At 34.3% G+C, this 24,265-nt stretch overlaps 3 protein-coding genes across 5 annotated transcripts; 1 reads left to right on the top strand and 2 right to left on the bottom strand.

Annotated features, from left to right (window-relative positions):
- Positions 1-829: 829 nt before the first annotated feature.
- On the bottom strand, positions 830-15,496 carry LOC107226988. 3 transcript variants are annotated; one of them, XM_046744232.1, is made up of 11 exons: positions 14,250-15,496; positions 12,144-12,713; positions 11,900-12,003; positions 8,627-8,795; positions 8,189-8,312; positions 7,459-7,509; positions 5,936-6,083; positions 4,746-5,686; positions 2,267-2,834; positions 1,425-1,989; positions 830-1,118 (listed from the first exon to the last, which is right to left on the bottom strand). In XM_046744232.1, exons 1-11 carry the CDS (start codon positions 14,623-14,625, stop codon positions 949-951), a joined length of 3,786 nt encoding a protein of 1,261 aa, XP_046600188.1. In that variant the 5' UTR covers positions 14,626-15,496; the 3' UTR covers positions 830-948. The 3 variants fall into 3 exon arrangements, with proteins under 3 accessions (XP_046600188.1, XP_015523470.1, XP_015523471.1); XM_015667984.2 differs by lacking the exon at positions 7,459-7,509; XM_015667985.2 differs by lacking the exons at positions 4,746-5,686; positions 5,936-6,083 and having other exon boundaries at positions 14,250-15,491.
- A 2,113-nt stretch (positions 15,497-17,609) lies between these two features.
- On the top strand, positions 17,610-22,838 carry LOC107226983 (G patch domain-containing protein 2). The gene is made up of 5 exons (XM_046744249.1): positions 17,610-17,734; positions 19,588-19,763; positions 19,898-20,249; positions 20,353-20,555; positions 21,317-22,838. Exons 1-5 carry the CDS (start codon positions 17,682-17,684, stop codon positions 22,018-22,020), a joined length of 1,488 nt encoding a protein of 495 aa, XP_046600205.1. The 5' UTR covers positions 17,610-17,681; the 3' UTR covers positions 22,021-22,838.
- Positions 22,018-24,167, bottom strand: LOC107226985 (mitochondrial import inner membrane translocase subunit Tim9). The gene is made up of 2 exons (XM_015667978.2): positions 23,782-24,167; positions 22,018-23,186 (listed from the first exon to the last, which is right to left on the bottom strand). The coding sequence occupies exons 1-2, from the start codon at positions 23,821-23,823 to the stop codon at positions 22,956-22,958; spliced, it is 273 nt and encodes a 90-aa protein (XP_015523464.1). The 5' UTR covers positions 23,824-24,167; the 3' UTR covers positions 22,018-22,955.
- Positions 24,168-24,265: the final 98 nt, after the last annotated feature.

The raw sequence follows: 24,265 nt of genomic DNA on the forward strand, positions 1-24,265 counted from the left end.
TGTCGCAACAAGTTATTGCAAGAATGAATTCCAGAGTCGACTGCTAAAAATTTTCATATGCCCATAAATCTGTATTTCCAATTGATTAATGATTGTTATTTCTTAGTTATTGTTGCTACAGTCTCTACCAACTATTCTCTCCATGCATCGAACAATATACGTACTATTGGATTAAAAAAATTAACCTTGCTAATCACATAATAAAACTCAGAATCATCGAACCAATCGTTTCGAATCTTTCATCATGGAGTGCCAAGAAAAGTCTTAAAAAAGTGTCCTTATGCGTGAAAAAACATCAATGCATTTTCAACTCTTCTGCAAAGTTTTTGTGATAGTTAACATAGAGGACCATATAGGAATAGCTTTTACATTCAAAGTTTAGTAGATGGGCCGTAAACCAAACCAAGTCAACATCAAGAGTATACCGAATTCCTTGGTCTGACCGAAAAAGACCTTTATATTATGGGCATATCACTGTCAAAAATCAATCTTTTCGGTAAGGATTTAAGAACCTGTGATTATTTGACCAGTGATTGAAGTCTGAATACATTTGACTGTGAAATCGACATCATAGGGATTATATATTAAAAACCAACAAAATTTTGTGTATGGTCAACGTCAAGTTTGAGAGTTTAACATATTAGGTTTAAATAGCTTAAACTCAGTTTCCTCATTTCTGAAAGCGAACTGAATTTAATGCCAAAATCTTTCATTCACTATTTTCTTGAGTGTATCGAGATTTAGAGAACAATCTGTACGTATGACTAATTTATTTCAAGTGTGTATAAATTTTTGTAAAATACACTGCGGGTTGATGTATAATCCTGTCTAATTAAGTTCGTAAATATTTTTATGATAAATTGTGCAACCAAGTCGTATTAACTTAAAACTCATCAGTTTTTTTTTTTTTTGTGAATTCTGTCTGCATCTTACTGGTAATTTTCTTATTTACTGGGTAGTAGAGTCTGAAATGCTTTGCCGCCAAGTTGCGTGGAAAGGAATCTTCAAAATTTTGACACGTGTTTTTGGTAATGCAGTCAGAAGCAACTTTTGTAATTGCGGAAGAGGCAAGATATCCACCTGCGGATTCGTTAAATTTGGCTGCTGTTTATCATCACCTGTAATTAAAATTATCAATAGTCGATTGATGATCATTTGGAATTCAATTATAACACATAAAACTTTAGTTTGAAATAAAATATAAGAAAGTTAAATGATAACACTGCACTATAAATTTATATAGGATATATAAGACGATACAACGAAAAAATTTTTGTGTAATAAAAGACTCATTATTTCAAAATATCTCAAATACAAATTTTCCTCTGCATTTTGTGTAATTTTCATATTAGCAACAACTTTTTCATGCATCTTTGTACCAAAGAAACAATAGTACAATGTAAAAAAAAAACAGTTGAGCTTACCTTTTAGTGCGTCACTATTTTCATCTTCGATATCTTCAATTAGCTTCAAACATGGAACAGGCTTCAAAACAGGTATGGAATCTCCTGTAACTTGTTTACTCATCTGATTACACTGATCAACGAAAAGTTCGGTCACTCTCAATAGTTCAAGTGTCACTCCCCACACAAAGTGTGTCAAATTATTTGAGAGCTCAGTAACTCCTCCAAGGACCATGTTGTTTGACGTTGCAGATTGGGATATATACGTTGGTATGATCAGTAATCTTTTGATGTTTTTACAATTCGCTAAATACTTGTCGAATCCATTTTTCACATCAAAATTAACCAATTCCAATTGATTCAGAATTTCAAGCTTTGAGACACCCTCAAGAATGTCAAAAGTACAACAGGAGCCTTGTCCTTTTTCTAATCTGAGACGTTCCAATTTCTTTAGCTTTTGAAGAACTACTGTACCAAATTTATCTGGGAAATCTGAGCATTCGCCAAGCTCCAATGTTTCCAGATTCGTCAACGACTCTATAACATCAATTTTCTTTTTGCCAAGTTCTTTGACAGACGTCAAGCTCTGTAAATGGTCAAAAAATGGTGATCCATAATTTAACAACACAGAAGTACGTTACAAACTAAAATAATCTGAATTTCATAGTTCTAGACATTTTCCCCTTGTACAATCAAATATTTCTTCTGCTAGTAATTGGTTTGTGAAAATAGTGAAACAAAAAGCTGAAGATATGTTCAGGACAATATTATGGTATGCGCTTCTCTATCATAGACACAAGATTGTCTATTCTAAAAAACTTTTCAAGTAACGTAAAATGTGAAATTACTAACTGATGACTTACCAGATGTGTCAGTTGCGTCAGTTCTTTGAGTGGTGTAAGATCTCCGCTCAAGGACATTCCACTTATCGCTTTCAACTTGAGTTCTAAGCAATGTTTCAGGTTTCCAACCGACCCCAAATTAAGAGAGTCACATTTTATCGTCATAGCACTCAGTACTTCAAGTTGCGGACAGGTCTTGATTACATCTTCAACAACGGATACTGGACACCGGCATAACTCGAGCCTAACTAGGCTTGTGACACGTGGAATGACGTTTACAAATTTCCTCCAAATATCGTCAGACTCTCCTGCCACCAGCATTTTTCTCAGATCCAAATGTTGAGTTCCATGTCTTTTCAGCGATTCTGCTAGACCGTCCCAATCGGTCACCTGACTGTTTTTCATACGAACTGTTTTCCATAATGCAGGATGTGCAGCTAGATCTCGCCACATTTTACACACCCGAGCTGCCCTAAGAAGCTCCTGTACTTTAAGATATTGGAATACTCGAGACAAGGCATGATAACCAGCGCAAACAGATACCATGAAGTGCTGCCTTTGTTCACTTTCGACCTGCAGCTGCCTTTTCCTGAAATTTAAAAGAACAATGTTGCTTCTTTAGATTTATCTCTGTGGAAACCTGACATCTCATTAAAGATGGTCTCTTTGATGTCCTCGGGTAATCTACAGGAAAACGTGACAACATCATACCATTTCAAATGCAGTATTTAAAAACTTATTGATAAGCCATAGGTACTGAACTAGATATAAGTAACCATTCCGAATTGACACTTTATATTCAAGTATTGATTGGTGCGATGTGGAATAAAACCATATTGGTAATAAAAACAGAAAACAGTTTCTTTACATATTAAATACCCAATTCACGAATAATATCAGGATACCTAAGACGTGACCACTATACTGTACATTACTTACAAAAACGAAAATAGTCGATATCAATTCATAATCAAATAGAAGCATAATCACAACTTGTGCAGCTTCAGAACATGAGAAAGTACAAACGGACCTAAATACAAATTTTACATACTGGCACCCAGACGAAATTAATATAATATGTAAAGCAAAGATATTATATACAAATTAGTAATGCTTGATTTGGTCACAAAATGAATTCAATAATGCCGAGTATTAATAATAAAAGATATCGAAATGGCAGACAAGGAAAAAAAAAATCAAAGACAAAAATATTGGCACAAAGTTAGGAAAACAACGTGTTTGGATAGGATCTTTAGGAATATTTTGTGGGAGAACGCACTAAGTGTTTTTGTGTTTCGGCTCGCACATGTCTTTATATCTGTAAATATAAAAAGTAAAAATGAATTAGATTTTTTTCACTGAAGCACCATACAGGGTTCATTATGATATCTCCATAATTGTAGCATTAACGTAATGTTTAATTTAGACATGGTTCTGAAAAGAATAAGATTTCCTGCAAAGGTGGTTTTTTTTTTCTTTTGCCATAAATACCACTTGTAAATATTTTACCTTGATACTACAATTACCATTTAAAGAATTTTCAACGATTTATCATTTCTTTTTATGCTTGAACAGAAATTGGCCACGTTTCGAAGCTAAGGCAGTGTGCTTCGATCATAAATCAAAATCAAATTCATTTTTAATGTTGCTTCTTGTTCTTTTATCTTTATTGTCTTTTTTATATTTCCAAATATAATAAACGTCAGTATATATTGCATTTACAATCCATAATAAATGATGAAATGAAAATGGCATTACACTTGAAAAATATTCGTTTCTGGTTATCAGGGTAGTCTGAAAACACTGGAAACTCATCGGTTCAACGATAAGAAACAAAAATTTTACCAGTTATTTGTTAATTTAATTGAGACCAGATACTCATCAAAAGCTTAACAGCTTAACGGTACAATGAAAACAATCATGCGAACGCCAAGGAAAGATTTTTAAACTTTGTTTAATACAATTACATATGGATTTTCAAAGTAAATTTAGAGGAATAACTGCAAAAAAAAAAAAAAAATGATCTCAAATAATTATAATTCCATGAGGCAATATCGTGAGTTTGTCAGAAGTAATTACAACTACCTCTGGGTACCATTAATCTATTTGATGAAATTTCAACTGTAAAATATAGAAATACTTTGGTGTTCAAGTACAGTAAGAAAATCATATATATACGTCTATATATATATATATAGCGTTATATATATATATATATATATATATATATATATATATATACACACACAATATACACACATATATATATATATATATGCGTGTGTGAATGAATTAATCATTGAAATTTAAATTCAGTGTTATTAATTATACGATGAACATAGCAATACGATCTTGTAAATACAATATGTACAAAGCAACTGCCAAAACCTCAGAAGGGAATAAAACCTGACCCAATAAATAACTGAACTCAAAAAAAAAATTATATATATTTTTTATTTTTTTTGTAAAGAAAAACAAATATTTTCAGAATCACACTTACTTGTTGTGTGTCCTCGAGAATTCCGGCCCTTTCGAATTAACATGGTTTTGTGAACTTTTCAAGGTTTTGTCCCCAAGTTCCAAATTTTCGGAATTATCTGATTTAGACGTTTGCGTTACAAGTGTAGTTTTCAAATTTCTGTGATTTTCTACGTCGACGACCATTGTCATTTCTTTATGTGTAGACATTAGATTTGACGGGTTCAATTCTACCGAATCAGTTCTTAGGGTTGAATTTTTCGAAACATCGTTTGACAAATTATCGTTAATATTCTTTAACTGTGACTGACTATCGTCTCTGTTTACCAAGTCGATTTCGGTACAAGATTCATTGGAGGTAGAGGTCGTTACGTCCGAAACATTTCGTGCAAAGTATCCTATGTCGAAATTAGATTTGTCTTGTTCAGTTTTCATAAGTTTTGTTGTCAAACCTCTGGTAAGAGTCGAGCAAGAAAATGAGTTCTCTGTTGAGTTAGAAACTTCGGTGGGCAAACTCTCTTTAAGTATGGGTGGCTTATCACCAATCTTGTCTTGTTTAGCTGTAACGGCAGGTTGCACAGCCATAGAGTTATTTTTGGGCACAACAATGTACTTTTTACCAGCCATTAACGCAATATTTTGCGCTGGTTTTGGTAACATACCATCGCAACTATGTAAAAGTTCATTCCTTGAATGTGTAAACCAGCTACCTTCATTCTTTTCAACAATGGGTGACTTCTTATTCATTATAGATCTCGAACTTTTCAAAGTATTTCTGATTTGCATATCTGGATTTTCAGATTTTGGTATTCGTTGCAATTTTGGAGGTGTCGAATTCAACGAATGTTTCGATTTAGAATTTTGGGCTCCTAGCATACTTATTGGTATCAATGGTGGCGGAGTCAACGGTTGACTTATTTGCTGACGCTGCTGATACGAATCTTCATTTTCCTGCTGGCAATTCTGAAAATAAAAGGCAAGGTTTCCTAAGCTTATACGAAAATTACATCCTACTAATATATAGGGAGTCTACTAGATTGGAAGAAATCTTCAAACATCACCAGTAGATATCAATTTTCAAATTATGGCTACAAAATGATATAAATAAATTTTATAAAAGTAAATTAAGAATAAGAAGAATGAGAAGAAAAACAATCAAATCAAATTTGGTAAACGGGTATGAGCTAAGTCTTGTAAAATAAGCAAACGCACCTTGCACACATATTCGTTGCCGCCAGTAAATTCAACTCCATCCACACATTCGGGATGATAAAGACAGAGGCAGACGCGACACTGAAGACTGGGAATTAACCCCATACTCGAAGAACAACGTATACTGCAGGGCTCCTGGACTTTGGCCCTGTAAGATGTGCGCCGGTACGAGGATATGGATGGAGGAGAAAGAGATAATAAAAAAAAGGTTGACAGGACAAATAGTGTAATAGGAATTTGGAAGCGTTGAGGAAGGCAGGTTTTTCAATTGTGAATTCAAGGTAATCGAACAGGTTACATATATCTATCTGACCTTTCAACAATTATAAACTGTTTCTATGTTCTAACAAGACAAATATCTATATAAAACAAAATAAAAAATGTATTAAAACCTGAGATTAAGTTAAGTTAAATTAATATCACACGTATATGTAAATAAAAGTGAGCTTTGGCATGTTCGTTTAGTAATAGGGCATAGTAATTGCTGTAATACAGCCTCTGTGAAAGCAAATTTTTTTTGTACTACTTGATCTTGAATTTTCAGGAACATTTTTCGAAGCAGATGATCTAGTTCCGTATTATTGTACTAATTTGTGAATCAATTATAAAAATCGAAACAATAAATCCTTTTTAAATAAGACTTGAAGCAATAAGATGTTTAAAATTTAAACATATTGTATAATTCTACTCTAAAAAATGTTCTTCAACATCTATATCAAGCAAATCATAAAGGTTGCTAAAATCATAAAGAAAAAAATTCAATCAAACGAGAAATAATCTAACAATTGATGTACATCACCGAATGTTAATAAGTTTCATGCAACAAAGATATATTTTTTACAATAAAACAATTGTGCAGTGTAAAATAAAATAGTCAACATCAGCACGGCAGTAGCACAAGAAGATGACAAAATTTATATGAACAACTAACATGCGTGTAAGATATTTAACGCAGTCATGTGTGAATATTAATGAATTAGTGTTCACAGAAGCCCAATGAATATATTATCCTGGAAATGATGAGGTAGTGCATGATACAGCAATGCGAATAACACGTCCAAAAAAACCAAGACTTGTAATAGATAGATTGTAGTTCATAATTTTGGAACAAAAATTCATGCAACAGCGCACTCAGATTCACTTATTTTTCATTGAAATGTACGTCTGTAAAATTAACTTTAAAAGAAATCTGCATCTTGGACTTTTGAATTGTAACTTGTATTTTCATATTATGGACATCAGATATGTGAAATGATAATGATATTCAACTTTACTAAGCAAAAATTTCAATACCTATACAACAGTATAGTTCAAGAACAAAAAATCATTTTGGACAGAGGCATCGACGTGTGCAAAAGTAACTCTAACATCGACTAAATATATAATGAAAGAAAATATTCCATTCGTGAGAAAAGAGTTCTGTGAGATTTAGAAATACATTTAGGATTGAAACTGAATATTACAACACATCATCATCAAAAAATTTTACTAAAACTTTGAGCCGTTATTTTTTTCCAACCTACGTTTTTACAAACAGCGTAAGTTGTGATTCTCGATCCCTAGTCTCTGGCAGACTGAAATTTAGAAAATTATTTATAGAACCTTCAGATTGTGAGAAACGAAGTAGATTAATTTGAAAAATTGTTCCTGCAAATAACAGAAAACTTCAACAAATGTCGACAAAAATTAGTAGCTACATATTTGAACTAAATATCTGCAAAGTGGGACTTTACAAAGACTTTTGTTTGTCATTTTTCACGTATATATCTCTTTTTTGTTGATCCATTTTTTCCCAAAAATTTATATCTAATCATACAAAAGAATTGATACATTTTATTCTCCTTAATTTGAATGTGAATTAACGTTATTTGAACTAGGATAATTCTTTGAAATTTAAAAGGTAATTAGTCCCTGTGAAATATTATCAATGTTTTCAGAAACTTCCGATGGTTCCAAAAAATACTGATAGCACTACCCCCATAGATAATTAGTTTTATGATACAGCATAAAGCGTAAGCTACCGTGGTTAAAAGATGTAATGGCTTATTTATACCAAACGCTATAGCATTAGTGTCAAATTAATTAGCTCTCAAAATCGTTATTGCAATGTTTTAAACGTATTTGATTGTATATCACAAAATTAGTTACCCCACCTAAACATAGTACTGCTAGTCATGAAAACTAGCAAGCGGTTAAAGTACCAAAGGTAAAGGTAACATGAAGTGTTTAAAAATGAAAGTGAAATTTACGTACTTCAAAGCCCTTTTAGTTTTTACTGGTGGTGTCTTCTCGGGTGTAGGTTGCGTACGCCTCGCAGGTGGAGAACTCCACTGTGGTGGAAGCATTTCACTTTCTTCAACCGGAGGTTTTACCTCAGCTATAAAAAAAATGAACACAAAAATATTTGATATTCATTACTCACGTCATTCTCAACTCTAATTATCGCAGTTAAGAATGTCATGAACAAAAACAGTAACACAAACTTACATAGGTTTGATTAAAGTAAACAGATTTTTATACCATTATATTCTAGAAAACAAAAAATCATTGGCACATATTCAGTCTACACCTGATGTAAGAAATAAAGGATAAAGAGTAGGCATATTATACAAACTAAATATTTTTTTTTCCACTTCAGCAACAATTAAGGAAAAATTTATGTAAGAAGTTTGTACTAAAACAAACTAGTACCTTTTGGGGTTGCCTTCTTTGTTGGCAATTTAACTTTAAGTGAACTTGCTGCTACTTTTGTAGATTTGCCAGCTGCTTTTGATGGAGTCTCTTCAATAACTTTTTTTGCCGGTGCTGCTTTCTTGCCTGGACCTTTTCTTGCAGGGGAAGGTGTCGCTGGACCAGAATCCTGGCAAATAAAAATGATAAAACGCAAATAAGAAGTCTGCAGCGGTAAAAAAAAAAAAAGCGAATCTTCCCATAACATTAAGTGAAATAATAATAATGACGTACTTTCTTATGGAGCTATTCACTGTGTGCGGTGTTTGATATCAAATAGAAATTTCCTGTTTCTGAGACACAAATCTTTCGAACAATTTCAATCAAATAAAAGTGATCAAATCGCAGTTCAAAAAGTAACTGTAGAAGAAACTTCAAATTTAAAGATTATTTTAAATCATCGTAATTAAACAAACATTTCAATGTGTATACTATGTATACTATGTACACAGTGTATACTATGGGACAGTGACCATAAAAAAAAAGCTCTAAATACCCTCAAATTTTCCGATTTTCCGGAATAAATACTGTAGGGCGATATATTCATATTCACATCTAATGTTGAAATCAATCTTCAATGCTACATAGATTAGTAACAGTTAAATGAAAAGATTTCTCTTTAAACCGGTCATAGATGACCTGAACAATGCTAACAACTATACATAAAAAGTATAAGGTTTTGTTGCAAGTGTATTAATCAAAATTTTTGTTGCAAGTGTATAGATCAAAATTTTTGTGACGAATGTAATTTTTGACCTGTGTCGATTTAGTATTAAAGCCCACTTCACTGGAAATGTAGCTTCAAAATGGTTGAGCGTTCTGTGACCATAACAATATGATTTGCATTTATCACATCATAAGTATGCAATAATATGTTATTTTTCGTTAACTTGTGAAATCATTCCAACATATCAGCTAATTTTCCTTGTTGGGTGAAAGTCTAATGTTCATGAAAAACCTATGTGCATTTTTCGGAAGGGTATTTAGCATTTGAAAGTATGTGTTGCTATGCATATCAAAAGGAATGATTCGATCATTAAATACACAAGTAGTATACAATGCAATTTCGATAACAAGTAAGTGGAAAACTTACAACCTTTGTGTCACATTTGTAATTCACCACTGTTTGTTTAAGTTGTCGATTGTATACGTTCAGTCAATATTTCGTTTGATGTAAGAACATTATAAGACGCTGAAAAAGATTTTGATCAGCTGCATAATGATCAACCAGGGATTAGAATTGTAAGTATAAAATATTAGACTGTGTTATATTCTGACTATAAAATTTTTATTGATTAACGTTGTAATACATACAACTATTTATTTACATTTCGTCTTAATACTCGTATTATCTGTTATATTCATAACACGTATAATTATTTCTGTACCATCGTTTGTAATTCTATTTCAGCTTGCTTTACTCTGGCCTCCGCAAATCGCAGTTCCAAGCTATGAATTTCTTCCAAATGCTTCTTTTTCATATTATTCAATTCTTCTTCATACTTCTTCCTGATTTCACCCACTTCTGTTTCGTAACTACAACGAAGTTTTGCTAGTTCTTTATCATGTACAATTAACCGCTTCACTCGTTTGACTTTCAAGCTCGCTTCTTGAATAGCGGCATCAGTCTGCATTGTGAGTTGCTGTGACCCACAAATTAAACTTGAAAGATTGGTTCCTGGTTGAATCATGTAGTTCACTGCAATATTTGAGCATAATACATGAAGATGATCTTGTCAGCTACAAGATATGCAACGGAGTGAGTAAACAAATAAAAAAAACATTTCTCTAGTAAAGCTAAAAATAATCACTACGTACTGTGTGATAAGGCAAACTGTGTTGAGGTTGATGGAGTGCTCTCTTCCATGACGTCACTGACGTCAGATTGCTGCTCTTCATTTTCTTGTGCCACGTCTAAAATGAATTACACATGAATTTGACAAACATGAATAGCCGCATTGTCAGATAATGGTGCTTGAATAAATTCCATGTAAATATTAAATTGCAAAACCGCAAGTAGTGATGGTTAAATACTCAAACTGGTGAAAATTACTGTTTCAAACTCCACCTCTAAACTATCTTTAAATTTCATAAAGATCTGAGTGTAAAGACAGTATCGCAACTGTCTACAGGAACGAAAATTTCAATGTGAAATAAATGAGGCACTGTTTGTCGAATAAAAATTTTCAATCGATAATACTTACTACCTAATTGAGCCTCTGACATATGTGAAGCGCACAAACGAATTGCATCGAAATTCCCATTTAGCTCCATTTCTGACTCTTCAAGCCCTCCTTGCGAAGTTATCAGTGTTTGATATTCTATAGTAGGTGGATCTTGCTCTGCTCGTTTTTTACTGGACCGCAGTCTTTTCAAGTGATTTAAGTTTCCCTACAATAAAACACGTATTTTAGGCAATTTACCGAAACATATTAATTTTCAATAGTAAATATTAGTTTATAAAGTATCAATTAAATACATATGAAGAAATTTCAATAACCAACACCACATATTAATACTTTGTCCATCGATTAACAGATTTGTTGGTACCACAACTTTAGGCTAAGTATGTTGTGTTACAATTTGATACCAACAATTGGGTAAAAACAATTATATAGGAAAAATGAATTACTCACTTACCTCTTGAGTAATTTGTCGGCGGCTGTCATACTCAGCTGCAACTTTGGTACGGGTGCTATTTCTAGTCTTTACCGTCAACTTGTCACTTTTCATGGTTTCAATTATTTGTATCGTTTAGATGTAAAATATTTTGTTTTAGTTCATATTTTAACTAACCTCAAGAAGTTTTTTCAACGCTCAACATTTTCTGAAGTGTTTCTATTTCAATTTTAAAACAAATATACATAATACATAAAACTTTGCTGTGCATATACCGATGCCGTGATTTCAATATGAATTTAACCAAGGACAAAGAACAACCCTGAAATGTCCGAAAGTCATACAAATATAGAAAGCACGAATCGAGCATTTTAATGAGCTGACCCAACGTGAAAATGATGGAAGTACACAAAAAATAAATTCTTATTAAAACAGTCTTCAAGAAGAGGAAGACTACCGGCAGTAAGAACTTCGTGATAGATTGTCTTAAAATAAGACGACGAAACATCCGTTTGTTCGAATGAGATAGTCTTCATGTAGAACATTGTTGTGAGTTGAGATCTGGTTATGAATACCACCCTAAATATGTCCAATAAATAGTTATCGTATACTCACTTTAACTCGTTTAGCATCTCTAATTATTTCTTTTTCTGGATCATCAATGCCGATTGGCTCTTTGAAGAATGTGAAGTTATCGATAGTGAGCTCCTTTGTGTTGACTGCAAAAAGTAATTATAAGAGAAATATTTATAAAGAAATAAACCTCTTAGGGTGTAAGGTAGAACTCAATTAAGCCAGGCTGACGAATTCTACAATTTAGTCCGCTAATCATTATCAATATAATGATCTCAAAACTTACGAAACTCAGCGACTTCTCTGAAGCTTCTGACTTTTTTGCCTTTGGGTGTGTAATAGTAAACGTCTGCCATCCTTTTCAAATTATTCTCCGTTCCCGCTCTAAAAACGAGTTCCCGTTTCCACCCATACTTGAAAGGTTCCTTGTAAGCGGGATTTGATAAGTCAACGGCAATCTTTTGTTTGATTGCACTACCTGGACTCGCGCCACGAGATACTCTACTGGCTTTTGACTTCTGGGATATTGCAGACGGACTGCTGTTTGTAGAGGAGGAGTTCACAGACTTTGCCGATGATTCCTCTGTTTTTTGTGGTTCAATTTCAGATTCTAAACTATGTGGACCACCAATTGAATCAGTTTCTGACTTTTCCTCTACCTCTTTTTTAATTCTTTGTTCGTGGCTTTGTTCAATGCCATCGTCAATTAGCATATTGTTATCTTCCGAATCGGTATCGTTATCTTTTTCTGCCAAACTTTTTGTTTCATTACTTTTTTCAGATAACTTAGAGGAATTTTTTGATATAGAACGTTTCGGACGTTTACTTCTTGGCACATCTGCTGATTCAGCTTCGGCTGAAATTTGGACAAACATTTAATAGGTATATTAAATGTTGAATGAGACTAAATAAAAATATATAATTAAAAGACTTTTAATGCACTGCTATATGTTAAAAAACTAACTCCGCTTCAGTTACTATATACCAGTACACCAGCAATCGTAAAAAAATAAATACACGATTCATAAAATGCAGCATCCTAGTAAATTTATAAGAGCTGCCTTAAACAATTGCTCCTTATCAAAATGTTGTCAGCGTGATAATTTAAAATCACTGGATATGGAGAAATAGAGATTCTTTTGCTGTTTTTCTCCAACTAACTTGCATTTATATTCAGTATTTAATTATACAATAGCATTATGCATCATGCGTATGTAAATGCAACAGACTGTCAGATGAGATAGGATCACAGAAGAGACATAGAATAGTTATTGATTATTTTAGCAATAGTGTTGTGAAGCATTCGGAACAAATACCAGTGAAACAATTGCTTGATTGAAACAGGATTTGATTTCCACGGTCAAAATTGTATGGATAAATAAACTATCAAGTTTGAAAATCAATTTTATTCTTCTGATTTTTGGTAGAGCAATGAAATTTATATAATCATTGATAAAATTGTACTTAGAATTAGAAAAGTGATATGATACGATAAACATTCGAAAAAAATTTGAAATATATCCTAATATCGTACTGTCGGGGATCTATTTCAATAATAATGAAATTGTGCTATTATCTTATCACAGATCATAAAAAAAAATTTGTTGTAAACTGGGGTCTTAATATACTCTTGTGGAAAACAATTTTCAAGAACCAGAAAAATTACAAACATTCATGCACAAACAATGAGCGAACAATCCATGCTAAAAGCAATTTCAATACCAAAAATGGGAGGATGGATGGTGGATGGAACAATTTCAAAAATAAGCTGTTATTAAAAAAAATGCATGGTTCAATTTACCATTGTAGAAAATATTGCACGCAATACAACTTTTTACCTACGATAAAAATCAATTTCAGATTAAAAAAGATAAATCGATATCCCAGACCTAACACTTTGGCATGGGGAAAGTAAAATGTAAAATTATTTCCGAACAGATGAAACTGTGAATAAATTCTACCTAAGTCAGAAATATTTGGCACAATATAAAACTAATTATGGATAACTGTTACACTAGTCCGAGTAACTGAGTTTCAGATTTTTTTGCTATATCGTGTATCATTATATAGTAAAGAGAATCTTCTTCCAAGTAGAAAGTTTTCAGGAAAGCTTTAGCGTTTACGTCACAAATAAACTAAACTCGGAATTAAGCGATGATTCACAGCGCGCTACCTAATCACAGTAAGAAAAATTCTGTACTTGAATTTGTAGTATTACGTGCGAAATTCCCACTCATCGCATGGTTTTGAAAAAAATAGCGACGACTCAAGGTATATTCGAAATACAAAATCAACCTTATAACCTCCTCGCTTACATTTCTAAATATATAAAGAAAAATGTCGCTGAAAAGCTTTGCCGAGCAACTCATGCAATATTGATCATAACACTCACCGATAAGCTTCTTGAGCACATGACTACCAGGTTCCTCGTTCCCAGCACCTTGAACGTCGAACCCATTGAACTCAGTTGACTCTTCGGAGCTGACATTTTCTCTCTCAGAAAGTTTTCTCTTTCTACCTCTCGTCTTTGGCTTGGAACCACTCTCGATGATGCTGGTGGAGTTGGCCTTGGATTTGCGCATTTTTCTCTTACCGAGGGTTCCCTTCTTCGGCGTTATTTTCAGGTCTCCATTAACCTCGGCGTCTTCTTCCTTACTGATATCAATCGCGTCCCCGAGTTCCGTCGACTCGTTCGCCTTTGAGTTTGCAACTTTTTCGAGGTTAGGCACTACCTCGGCGTTCCCGCCATTTACGTCCGCCGCATCCATATTTCTCACTCGTGCCCGAAAACTCAGCAGAGGCAAAAAAAAGAGGTCCGAAGAATAAATAAATATTTACGATATAAATATTGGAGGTGTATTTAATTGCTTTATTTCGTTCAAAGCTACGTCTTATTATTACACCCTGACGTTTGTTAAACGCGTTATGTCCACTCTTCTATTATGGTACACTCCGCATTCATTTGTCCGCTAATTCACTGCCACGCTATTTACACAGCTCTGCCGATATACACTCTCCGAGAGCAGTAAATATAACCGAAAAACATCACGCCATAAACACTTGTCACTGTTTTTTAATCACGCTTGACTCGCTAACCGAACTTTCGCATAACTTTTGCACAAACCTCGCGGCTAAAATCGGTAACGAGCAAAACTTTTAGCTCTTTCCAACCTATATGATGTGATCTGTGAACCGAGCTGTTCTGTTCAGCGTCTGTAAAATGTTAAGCCGGAAGTCCCCGTACAGCAAGCCACCACTGCCACACAGGCGTCCACAATAGTTTTGAATTTCCACAGGTTTCTGCCTTATAATCATCGAGACAAGCCACCGGTGTAGAAGACGTAATATGTACGTGCTTTTACTAATTGCATCGCATTAGAATAAAACAATAACTAAACTTAAATACTAAACGAATGGCGAAGCGATGATTTTAAACTCCGCCCACTGACTGCAGTGCAACGTAGTAGAGAAGATTAAAATTATACGGAACAAGACCCTTCGATGAGATGATCGTTCAATATGTTTTAGGGTTTATTAATTAAGGGAAGAGACTTGACGATGACAAAGAAAGTTTATACTCAGGAAGCGCATGAGCGACTGTATAACTTGAATAAATACACGTTGATCTTGTCATGTTTACAGATTGTGACTCTACTCCCATCTACAGTTTTTTTCCTCTAGATTGTCAATTGATAATTACTACGAGATTCATTATGAAATGTCTGCGCATTCTCAAATCGCATTTCGTCAGATATTTCTGTGACGTTAAAATTTAGAAATAAATATTTACAGATATTGTGTGTAAAAATACTCGCAAAAGAAAATCTTAATCAAAGGTAAATGATTAACGTTGTGGCGCGACAGTCGCGCATAGCTTGTACATGCATGGACGTACGAACCAGCGTCCCTGTAGTTCCTTCCATCAATGGATCGTCATTGGTCGAACGATCGTTCCTAGCCAATAACATTCCGTCTTTTCATGGGAATAAGAGACTTGAAAATTAATTTGCTTTGATTTCAGGGTATGTATGCACACACACACGCTTACACGCATGTTAGGCAACACATTCTGATCGGCCGTCAAATCATTTGTTACATACATAACAACAATCTCCGAAGATGATCAAAAATTTGCTACCGCTTGCAACTGTTTCGTAAAGATGGTCGCACCGATATAATAGAATCGCGTGGCTACTCGGCACGCATTTGATACAATAATAACAACACATTCGTACATACAAACAAAATTACAATACGCAAGGTGCGTGCGATCAGCAGCTATGAGCTACTTATATACGCCGTGTGCTGCCTATCTGTGTTGCACGATTTTGAGCTCAATTATTTTTTACCTCTCATGAATAACTAGGTGACAGGAACCCTTCTGTCCACACTCGTCAGAACTATATTTATATATATAATTGGTGAATAATAATAATAAAATTAGTAACGAAACTAAATAAACATGTGTAATGTACAAAGAATGCGGTTCATATGTGATACGACTTACATCTTGGGGGGGGGGATGGTTCCGATAATTGGTACTCAATCTCGAGTTACGTTTCTTCGAACTCTGTTCACAAACGAGTTATAATTCGCTCGTCCATCGAGTTCTGAAATTTGGAAGTGTGGAAAATCTGGTTCACGTTCTGAAGCCATGGTTGTGGTATGGCTTGAGCTGCGAACCGATAACATATAGAATCAATTTCATGATTCGTTCGCCTCTGGATTCGGTATCGCATAATTGCGGATGAAGACGCTATTCCTGACACAGCTTGAGTGTAGCTGTTAGTTCTCCCTAGCTTTGCTGCTATGTTACGGAGTGGTTCAGGTTCTGAATCGTCTGGTGAACGTGATATAAAGGATACTTGGGCTAAGGATCCTGTAGTTGAAGTTGGGAAGGTTGCGATCGCTTTACATTTTGAATTTTCAATATGATCTGCCACAGATTTTAGTAAATCCTGGAAAATTGGGATATTTGCGATGTTCCTTGGAAACACATCGTTAGCTGTAATCCCACCTGCTTCTAGGGTCACACGCTGATCTTCTGACAGCCTCTCTTTTCTACGCCAACCTAAAAGGTTTTCTGTAGGCAATTGAGCGGCCTCTAGATTAGGACGAAGACCTTCTGGAGGATCCCAGTGAATAGGGCCAACAGGCATAAGATCTGCCTGCATCTTCAGAACGGAAATGATTGGCGCGGGTATCGTTTCATATAATATATAAGTATTGGCATCAATGATACCATAGCTTCCGACCATTCCGTTAACCCGGTGATCAGTCAGTGTGGCTTGGAGTTGCAAATGGAATTCTCGTCCAGATGCATACCTAATATCTCCTATCCCTTGCAGATACATTTAGATATCTGTTGGTAATGGAAAGTCAAAATTTAGGGCCTGAGATAACTGTAGATGTTCAAGAGTGAGATGACCTCTTGAGCTTGAGATATCAAACAGTCTTTTCTAAAGTGCCACTGTGCAATAATATTGATAGGCACTAAAAGGAACATACTTCCTCATAGATCTATCGAAAGCCCTCTGGGCACCATATGATGTTTGGATGACTTGAGTGTACCCGCTAAAGTCCAGTTGGAATGTGCGCTCTCGAGCTACCTCAACGAAACCGTTGATTCCCTCGATAGTGAGCAGATCATTAATGAGTGGATCATTCTTCTCCATTGATGCGACTGAACTTTTGGCTTTGGGAGCCAAATCCAGCACGATATCCCTGGACTTGAAATCCTTCTTGGGATTAGTGCGAATTGTCTTAACCTTAGGGGTTTCTTCGACAGGGTGGGTCCCGGTTGAGTTAGTGTCGGCTGGGAGCGATGCTCCCCCACGACCCCGTCCGTTTCCTCTGTCTCGGAAAGTTTCGCGAAAGGTTCGACTCTGTTGCGGTTTGTGTTCTGATATGTTAATGGTGCTTTGTTTCATCTACTAGACTATTCACGCAAAATCACTAGAATTTTGGTTAGTATATACGTACATATCTACGTTTGAAGTTTGCACGTCTTTCTATCGTGATACGAGTTTTCAATGAGTTGTAGCTGCATGTAACATTCAAATTAAATTTTTACACCTTACACAATACTTGTTGTAATCTCTAAATTGTTATTACAAATGAATATTTTTGTTATTGTTACATCGTATCCAGGCGAATAGGCATATTTTTCTCTATTTTGTTCCTTCCCGTTACTGACCTGATATAATCTATGAGATTTTACATGTCGTGTATCGAATGATCGAAGCTAAGTAACATTTTATAAACCACCTCACTTGTGACGATTTTTCATGATACGGTTATGTGAGTTTTTCACTTACTCCAATCGTTTGCTGTACTTGTAAGCTTTTGTTCAAATTTTATTCTGTGCAATTTACATATTAATTTTCCACTTAGATTTATGAGACTGTCTAATAACTTATTTTAAACTTTCAATATTATTTTGTCATAAATAAATGTTAAAATTGTAAACACAGCTTTATATAACTGGAATGAATTTATAAATTTCTTGTACCATTTAATTACAAAGCTGTGGAAAAATATTCAATTTTTGTTGGCACAGTTAACAGGGTGGCCACCCGTCTGGAAAACCGGGAAATGTCAGGGAATTCCGTGAGCGGAATTGAGTGGCCACCCTGGTTAAAAAATTGAGAACAAGTTTCACTAGGCGAATATGATGTACAAAACATTTTGTGAACTTCTTTCGAAAGTATCAAGAGAATAGCAATAAAACCTGAACCATATCAAATTAATTCCAATTTAAAAAGTCATCAAAACTTTATAAAGTAATACACAAATACAGTCATTGTAACTTTGTAACAATAACGTAACAACTGAAATTAGTGGCAATTTTTTTCTTCAATCACTCAATCTATGGATTTCATGTTTCAATCTTTTGCATGACTGCAAAGAAACGTCTAGGTTGGTTTTGCATACATGAAACTATCTTTAGCTACACGAACTTCTCAGCTTCTTGATATTCATGAACGTTCTGCTGTGACATAATTGGGAAATTTTTGAATTTACACAAACATGCAGTTGAAAAGAAAACAATTAATGTAACATTTGAGTTTACCAAGAGTGAAAAAAATACTTTACTTTTGGGAGTCCGGTTTCAATCTAAAATTGGATAATGACCTGTTAAATTGTAAGAAAAAGTGGGTGTAACGGGATTAGAACTGTTAATATATGAACGTCTGCATAATCATATCATTAGTTTAGCCAATGCAGTTTAGCTTGTACAAGGACTAATAGGTTCGGTTTTGACATATCACGATATACCAAATGCAATGTTTTTTTAAAAAAAATCAAAACTATACTTTTGCACATCCTACCAATGTCACTGCAGTTCACCCTTGTATTTATTGTCAGTTTTGATATTCAGAGCAGTCGTGAGAAAGGCTCTATACCAATGAAGCCATGCCTGAAGCTTTTTTTAAACATAAGAATTCACTATAAATACAAGGCTGTTCAATTTTACAAAATAAGGCCTTCCAGATTGCTTAGTCAATGTATCATTTGAAAGAAAACATTGGAGTGATGGAATTAGATAGCTTAAGATACCTTATTTACAATGTAGCTTTTATTCGATGTTTTAATAATTGATAAACGACTAAAAAAATGTTTAAAAATCCTGTATTGCTTATCACAAACACTAGATTTGTGGGGTGAAGAGTAGAGAAAATTTGAATTAATTCAGTTGTTTCCAATTGTGTTCACGATTAAATTTCAAGGAAAAAGCGTATTCTTCAAATGGAGCGTGCCCTAAAAACAGCGTCTGTGGATTTAAGAGTTATAATGGAGGCTCTTGTTCACGACTTGACCCTTGCGTTAGAAGAAAGTAGCAACAGCGCCAATGTGAGGCGTAGATGGGGTATCAGGAGAAGAGCAAGGTCAACAGGAAATATTCGTGAGTATAAGTGGCAGAGGAATAGATTATATACTAAACCAAATGATTTTTATTTACGAACAGAGTTTAGTGGCAATTGCATACTATAATAATAATAATAGATACTGAATAATGTTTTATGATTAATTTTTCAGCTTCTCTGAGTGCAAATAAGCATTCAGATGATAGTTCGTCCTCTATATGCGATGTACGCATACCAAAAAGTGCGACAGTCTCAAAATATCAGTCGGACAGCGATGACAATAACCAGACAAAAAGATTCGCTCGCTTTTCAAACTTGAAAAATATCAATAACATCGAAAGTGATTCAGTAAATGAAAATTTTGCACCTGGAGCTAACACTAGACGGAAAAGAAAATTCAAGCGAATGGCTATCGACTCTGATTCTAATCCATCAACTTCACAGACTGTCACGATGATCCCGAGTTTGTCAGGCAAAAAGAAAAGGGGATTTCGGAACGATTGCAGACTTAGACATGAAACATGGTAATTAGACAGTTTCGCAATCTTATTCACTTCAGTTTGTTCACTTAAGATAAAAATGTTCCAAATCAGTGGAGTAGATAATTACATATCATGTTGATTTTAGGTGTGGCAAAAGGAAGAGGTCATGTCGCGAGCGTTCAATTGACTGTGAAATGCGATCTCCCAAACCAAACCGTAATTCAAAAATAAAAAACCGTGGTAAGATGCAAGCTGAGGATGTGATGGACTGCTCACGCATTTCTAACTCTAGTATTTCATCGAGTGATTCTGAAGGTGGAATAATTACCAACGATGAAGACCGCGAAGGTGAGTTTATATTTTAAATATAACATGTGTTTAAGTTATATAGATACTGTATTCCATTAAGATACTTTGAAATACTGGGGTGCCGATCTACCACTTCATGAAACTATAGTCGATAATGTAATATTGAACGTCATAAAAGGAAAATGCTCTGTTTTTTTTTTTTCATTTTTTTATGATTAAAACGTGAGATATCCAATTCTGATGTTTCGATGGAGATAATAATTTCTTTATACAAGAAATGGAATTTTCTATGGTACGTTTATATACTACATATTATATACTATACGTTTCACAACTTATTTAGTTTTCTTCAAATTGGCGTGTTATAGAAAAGTTTAAGCAGTACGATTTCTGAGATATTCAACATTACGTAAACATAGTCCTTCACCCTTTCGAAAAATCTGTACAGTGACAAATTTTACTACGCGCCAATTTGAAGAAAACTAAATAAGTACTCAAACTCTATCATAGAAAGTTCCGTTCTTTGTATAGAAAAATTATTATCAAATAAACGTCAGAATTGGATTTCTTACGTGTTAATCAAATCAAATGGCAACTACAAAATCTCGATGTGGTACAGCTTGAAAAAATTGTTCTGCATTTTCCATTCACAAAGTTCAATATTTTGTTATGAACTATAGTATCATGAAGTGGGAGATGGAAAAAAAAAAACAAAGTTATTTCTGAAGGCATTCTATTAAACACGCATATTTTTTTTTCAAGTGATGTGTTCATTACAATTACGAAATTTTGGCTTTCAGGCGATGATGAGCAATCCGATTGGATTGGAGATTCAGGATGGTGGGACGACGGGGACAGCACAAATGAAGAAAAGGTCAGTTCAGATCCGGCTTTGCAAGTAATACTACACGGTAGCTTTGAGCATTTAACCGATGAGGCGAAAAAAAATTATCGTCAAAGAATGCAATGGATTCGAGATGGACTCAGTGGCAGAGAAATTCGAGCTGGGCGACGCCGTGTGGATAATAAGCCTGGTTATTCTATAATAACTTCGGCGAACGAAAAAGTTTCAAGGTTTCTACAGGACCCTAGCCAAAGTGAACTAAAGCTGCATCCAATGCGACAGCCTGAGCGTGAAAAACTACGAAGGCTTGCCAATTTGTACAGCTTAAGTTTGAAGGGTGATTTGAGTTGTCCAATTTTATACAAAACTCGCCATACGACCCAAGCCATTTGCGTCGATCAAGTTTCTCTGAATAGAATATCCGATTACAAAAGGCTACGAAAGACTCCACCAAATTCGCCAAATCCTGATTCGGAAATGCAGGAGAATGAGCTACCTATTTCAAGTGTGAATTTTGGTACACAAATTACAAACCAAATACAGGGTATTGGCTCTGTCGAGAGCCTGACACAAACTGTAAACTTTGGCTGGGATATACCAAGTACAGACCTGCAAATAAAACCAAAGTTTCATAGCTTTGGTCACTCCAAATCTAGCTAAATGTTATAGAGATTTTATTACGAATCTACACATATGTTCTTGCATAATGACAATTCTCTGAAAACGCCGATTTTTACAGTCATAAACCAGTTTTTGTAAGTATAATTCAAACTTAAATCAAGCTCCATCGCACCTTGATAGCATGGTTGAATATAATCAAAGGCGAAAATCAATGACATTGCGAAAAGAAATGTAGCCGATTTTATTTTTCCGTCCCCTTCTTGTGAATTCATTAAACTTCGCTATTATCTGCTGACGTTCTGTGCAGTTTTTTCCGGAATTTCGTAATTTTTCTCATTCTATCAGAAAATTCCGTTCGCTTCACCGGTATTTAGTTGTATAAAAAGAGAAACTTACAATCCTGTCTTGTGTTTGAATTATATTTTAAAACATTTGTAAGAATGCCTGTAAAGAACAGTTACATAAAGAAATATTATTTACAAGCATTTGATATACTAAGGTTTACCAGAACAACAGTTACATGTCTCATGAACTATACTTCTGTACATTTTTGTGCCTAAACCAGATCTTGATGAAACATGCCCAAGAATTCCTCGAAGATGTATATCAGTTTTTTTTGAGGTGTAAGTAGATCTCCGGTCATTTATTTTTGGAATATCACTTGAAATAATGATTATAATAATTTATAACTATAGTGTTAAGTTGTTACCTACAGTACAGTCTGGAATACTGTATATGTTAATTATTATCATCTTCTATTAGGGTTTTTGAAAACTCGTTCATGAAAGATGGGCCAATGGTGGAAGTTATGTTTAAAAACATAATATAACAATAAATACACTACTACTTCTATAAAATTCATGCGTTAGTTTATTCATATAGTAAGACGTTTTTGATATACTAATAGCATATAACATAGAACGAGGAGCACTTGTTGATAAAATTCTAAATGACCAAAAATAAATGTAGTATTATTAGCGTAATTGACCTAATTTTTTAGCTGCTGCCATTGCATTTTCATTGGCTATCATCTGAAATTCTTGAAAGCGTTGGGAGACCCTCTGATTCATCTTCATATATTTCTCCATACAATTCAGCGCACATTTCTCCTCTTTGGTTCTCACTTCTCGTGTTGTAAAATCGGTTATACAGTCAATGAAGCAGATTTCCGATAGCTTATTGTATGATGTCAAGAAGTCTCTAAACTGAAAAGTTATAAAATTATTCCAATAATAAATATGTTTTATTAAATATTTTACTATGTCAAATTTAAACGATTAATTATATCGTTACACTTCGAATTTTTACCAGACTGTAGGACAAGACGAAAGTACGTTTAAATTACTTTTGCTGAAAGTTGTAATAGATCAACATTCGTAATTTTACTTCAACGGTACAAGATATTGGTAACTCTATTATACATAATCTAGATTGGCCTTCATATGAACAAGTGTTACATAGAATGACAACTTTCTTGAACTCAATTTGGGAATACGTTCGAATATTTGGGTTACGTTAGAGTTGTTAAGGAATTATTAGTCCTTTAAAACAAGCTAGTGAATTCAAAACTTAGCAACGTGGACAAACGATAACCTAAAAATATTATGACTGCAGATGATGTCTACCGTAATAACAAATCAAAGCGTAATATAACAGATATAAGACTTGACATGGAATTCGGTTCCCATAGAGGATTTTCTTATACTTTTTGATATTCAAATTTGAGACCCTTGAGAAGTTCAGAATTGAAGTGGTCCTCACTCAGTCGCATGTATTTTGACACATAAAACGAATACTTGCCGACTTGATTTGCTCCGCATCAACTTCAGTCGGCATTTCCATTTTTAGTATTCAAGTTTTGATTGACTAGAATGTTAAGTAAGGATTCGCAAATCCAACAAGATATTTCATTAGTAGTACGTCCCAATAAAACTGTGGCAATGTTATACGTGGAAGTTGCGAATTTTACTGGTCAATAAGAAACTCCGAATTTATCTAGTCAATCTTTGGGTTTAGAATATTTCTACAGCTGATGTAAAGAGTTGGCAAATACAAATTATGTGTAAAATCGGTATTCTTGCACGTTAGGATCAGAGATGGTTCAATTTACTGCATTTCCATGTCTGAAGTTAGTTAAAAGTACTCCCCTCCAAATGTTTATTCGTATGGTATGAATCGTGGTTTGGACTGCCCCCACCCCTTATAGCATAAAAATAAATCGACTTCAGTTAGGCACTAGTTCCGGGAGTTTGTCCAATCCCGGCGGATTTAACTTACGGCAGCT

This window comes from Neodiprion lecontei, chromosome 6 (genome assembly GCF_021901455.1).
Source record: "Neodiprion lecontei isolate iyNeoLeco1 chromosome 6, iyNeoLeco1.1, whole genome shotgun sequence".
In the NCBI taxonomy this organism is placed as follows: Eukaryota; Metazoa; Arthropoda; class Insecta; order Hymenoptera; family Diprionidae; genus Neodiprion; species Neodiprion lecontei.

What these genes read in the sequence shown, in the direction of transcription:
- LOC107226988 (XM_046744232.1), bottom strand. Translation starts at nt 14,625, where the DNA reads ATGGATGCGGCGGACGTAAATGGCGGGAACGCCGAGGTAGTGCCTAAC. An exon ending in CAGAGAAGTCGCTGAGTTTC is followed by an intron (nt 12,004 to 12,143) that starts GTAAGTTTTGAG and finishes TACTTTTTGCAG; the next exon opens with TCAACACAAAGGAGCTCACT. An exon ending in GCAACGAATATGTGTGCAAG is followed by an intron (nt 5,687 to 5,935) that starts GTGCGTTTGCTT and finishes TTTTATTTTCAG; the next exon opens with AATTGCCAGCAGGAAAATGA.
- LOC107226983 (XM_046744249.1), top strand. Translation starts at nt 17,682, where the DNA reads ATGCTCCCCCACGACCCCGTCCGTTTCCTCTGTCTCGGAAAGTTTCGC. An exon ending in AAGGTCAACAGGAAATATTC is followed by an intron (nt 19,764 to 19,897) that starts GTGAGTATAAGT and finishes TTAATTTTTCAG; the next exon opens with CTTCTCTGAGTGCAAATAAG. An exon ending in AGACTTAGACATGAAACATG is followed by an intron (nt 20,250 to 20,352) that starts GTAATTAGACAG and finishes TGTTGATTTTAG; the next exon opens with GTGTGGCAAAAGGAAGAGGT.
- LOC107226985 (XM_015667978.2), bottom strand. Translation starts at nt 23,823, where the DNA reads ATGGAAATGCCGACTGAAGTTGATGCGGAGCAAATCAAGTCG. An exon ending in ATGCGGAGCAAATCAAGTCG is followed by an intron (nt 23,187 to 23,781) that starts GCAAGTATTCGT and finishes ATAACTTTTCAG; the next exon opens with TTTAGAGACTTCTTGACATC.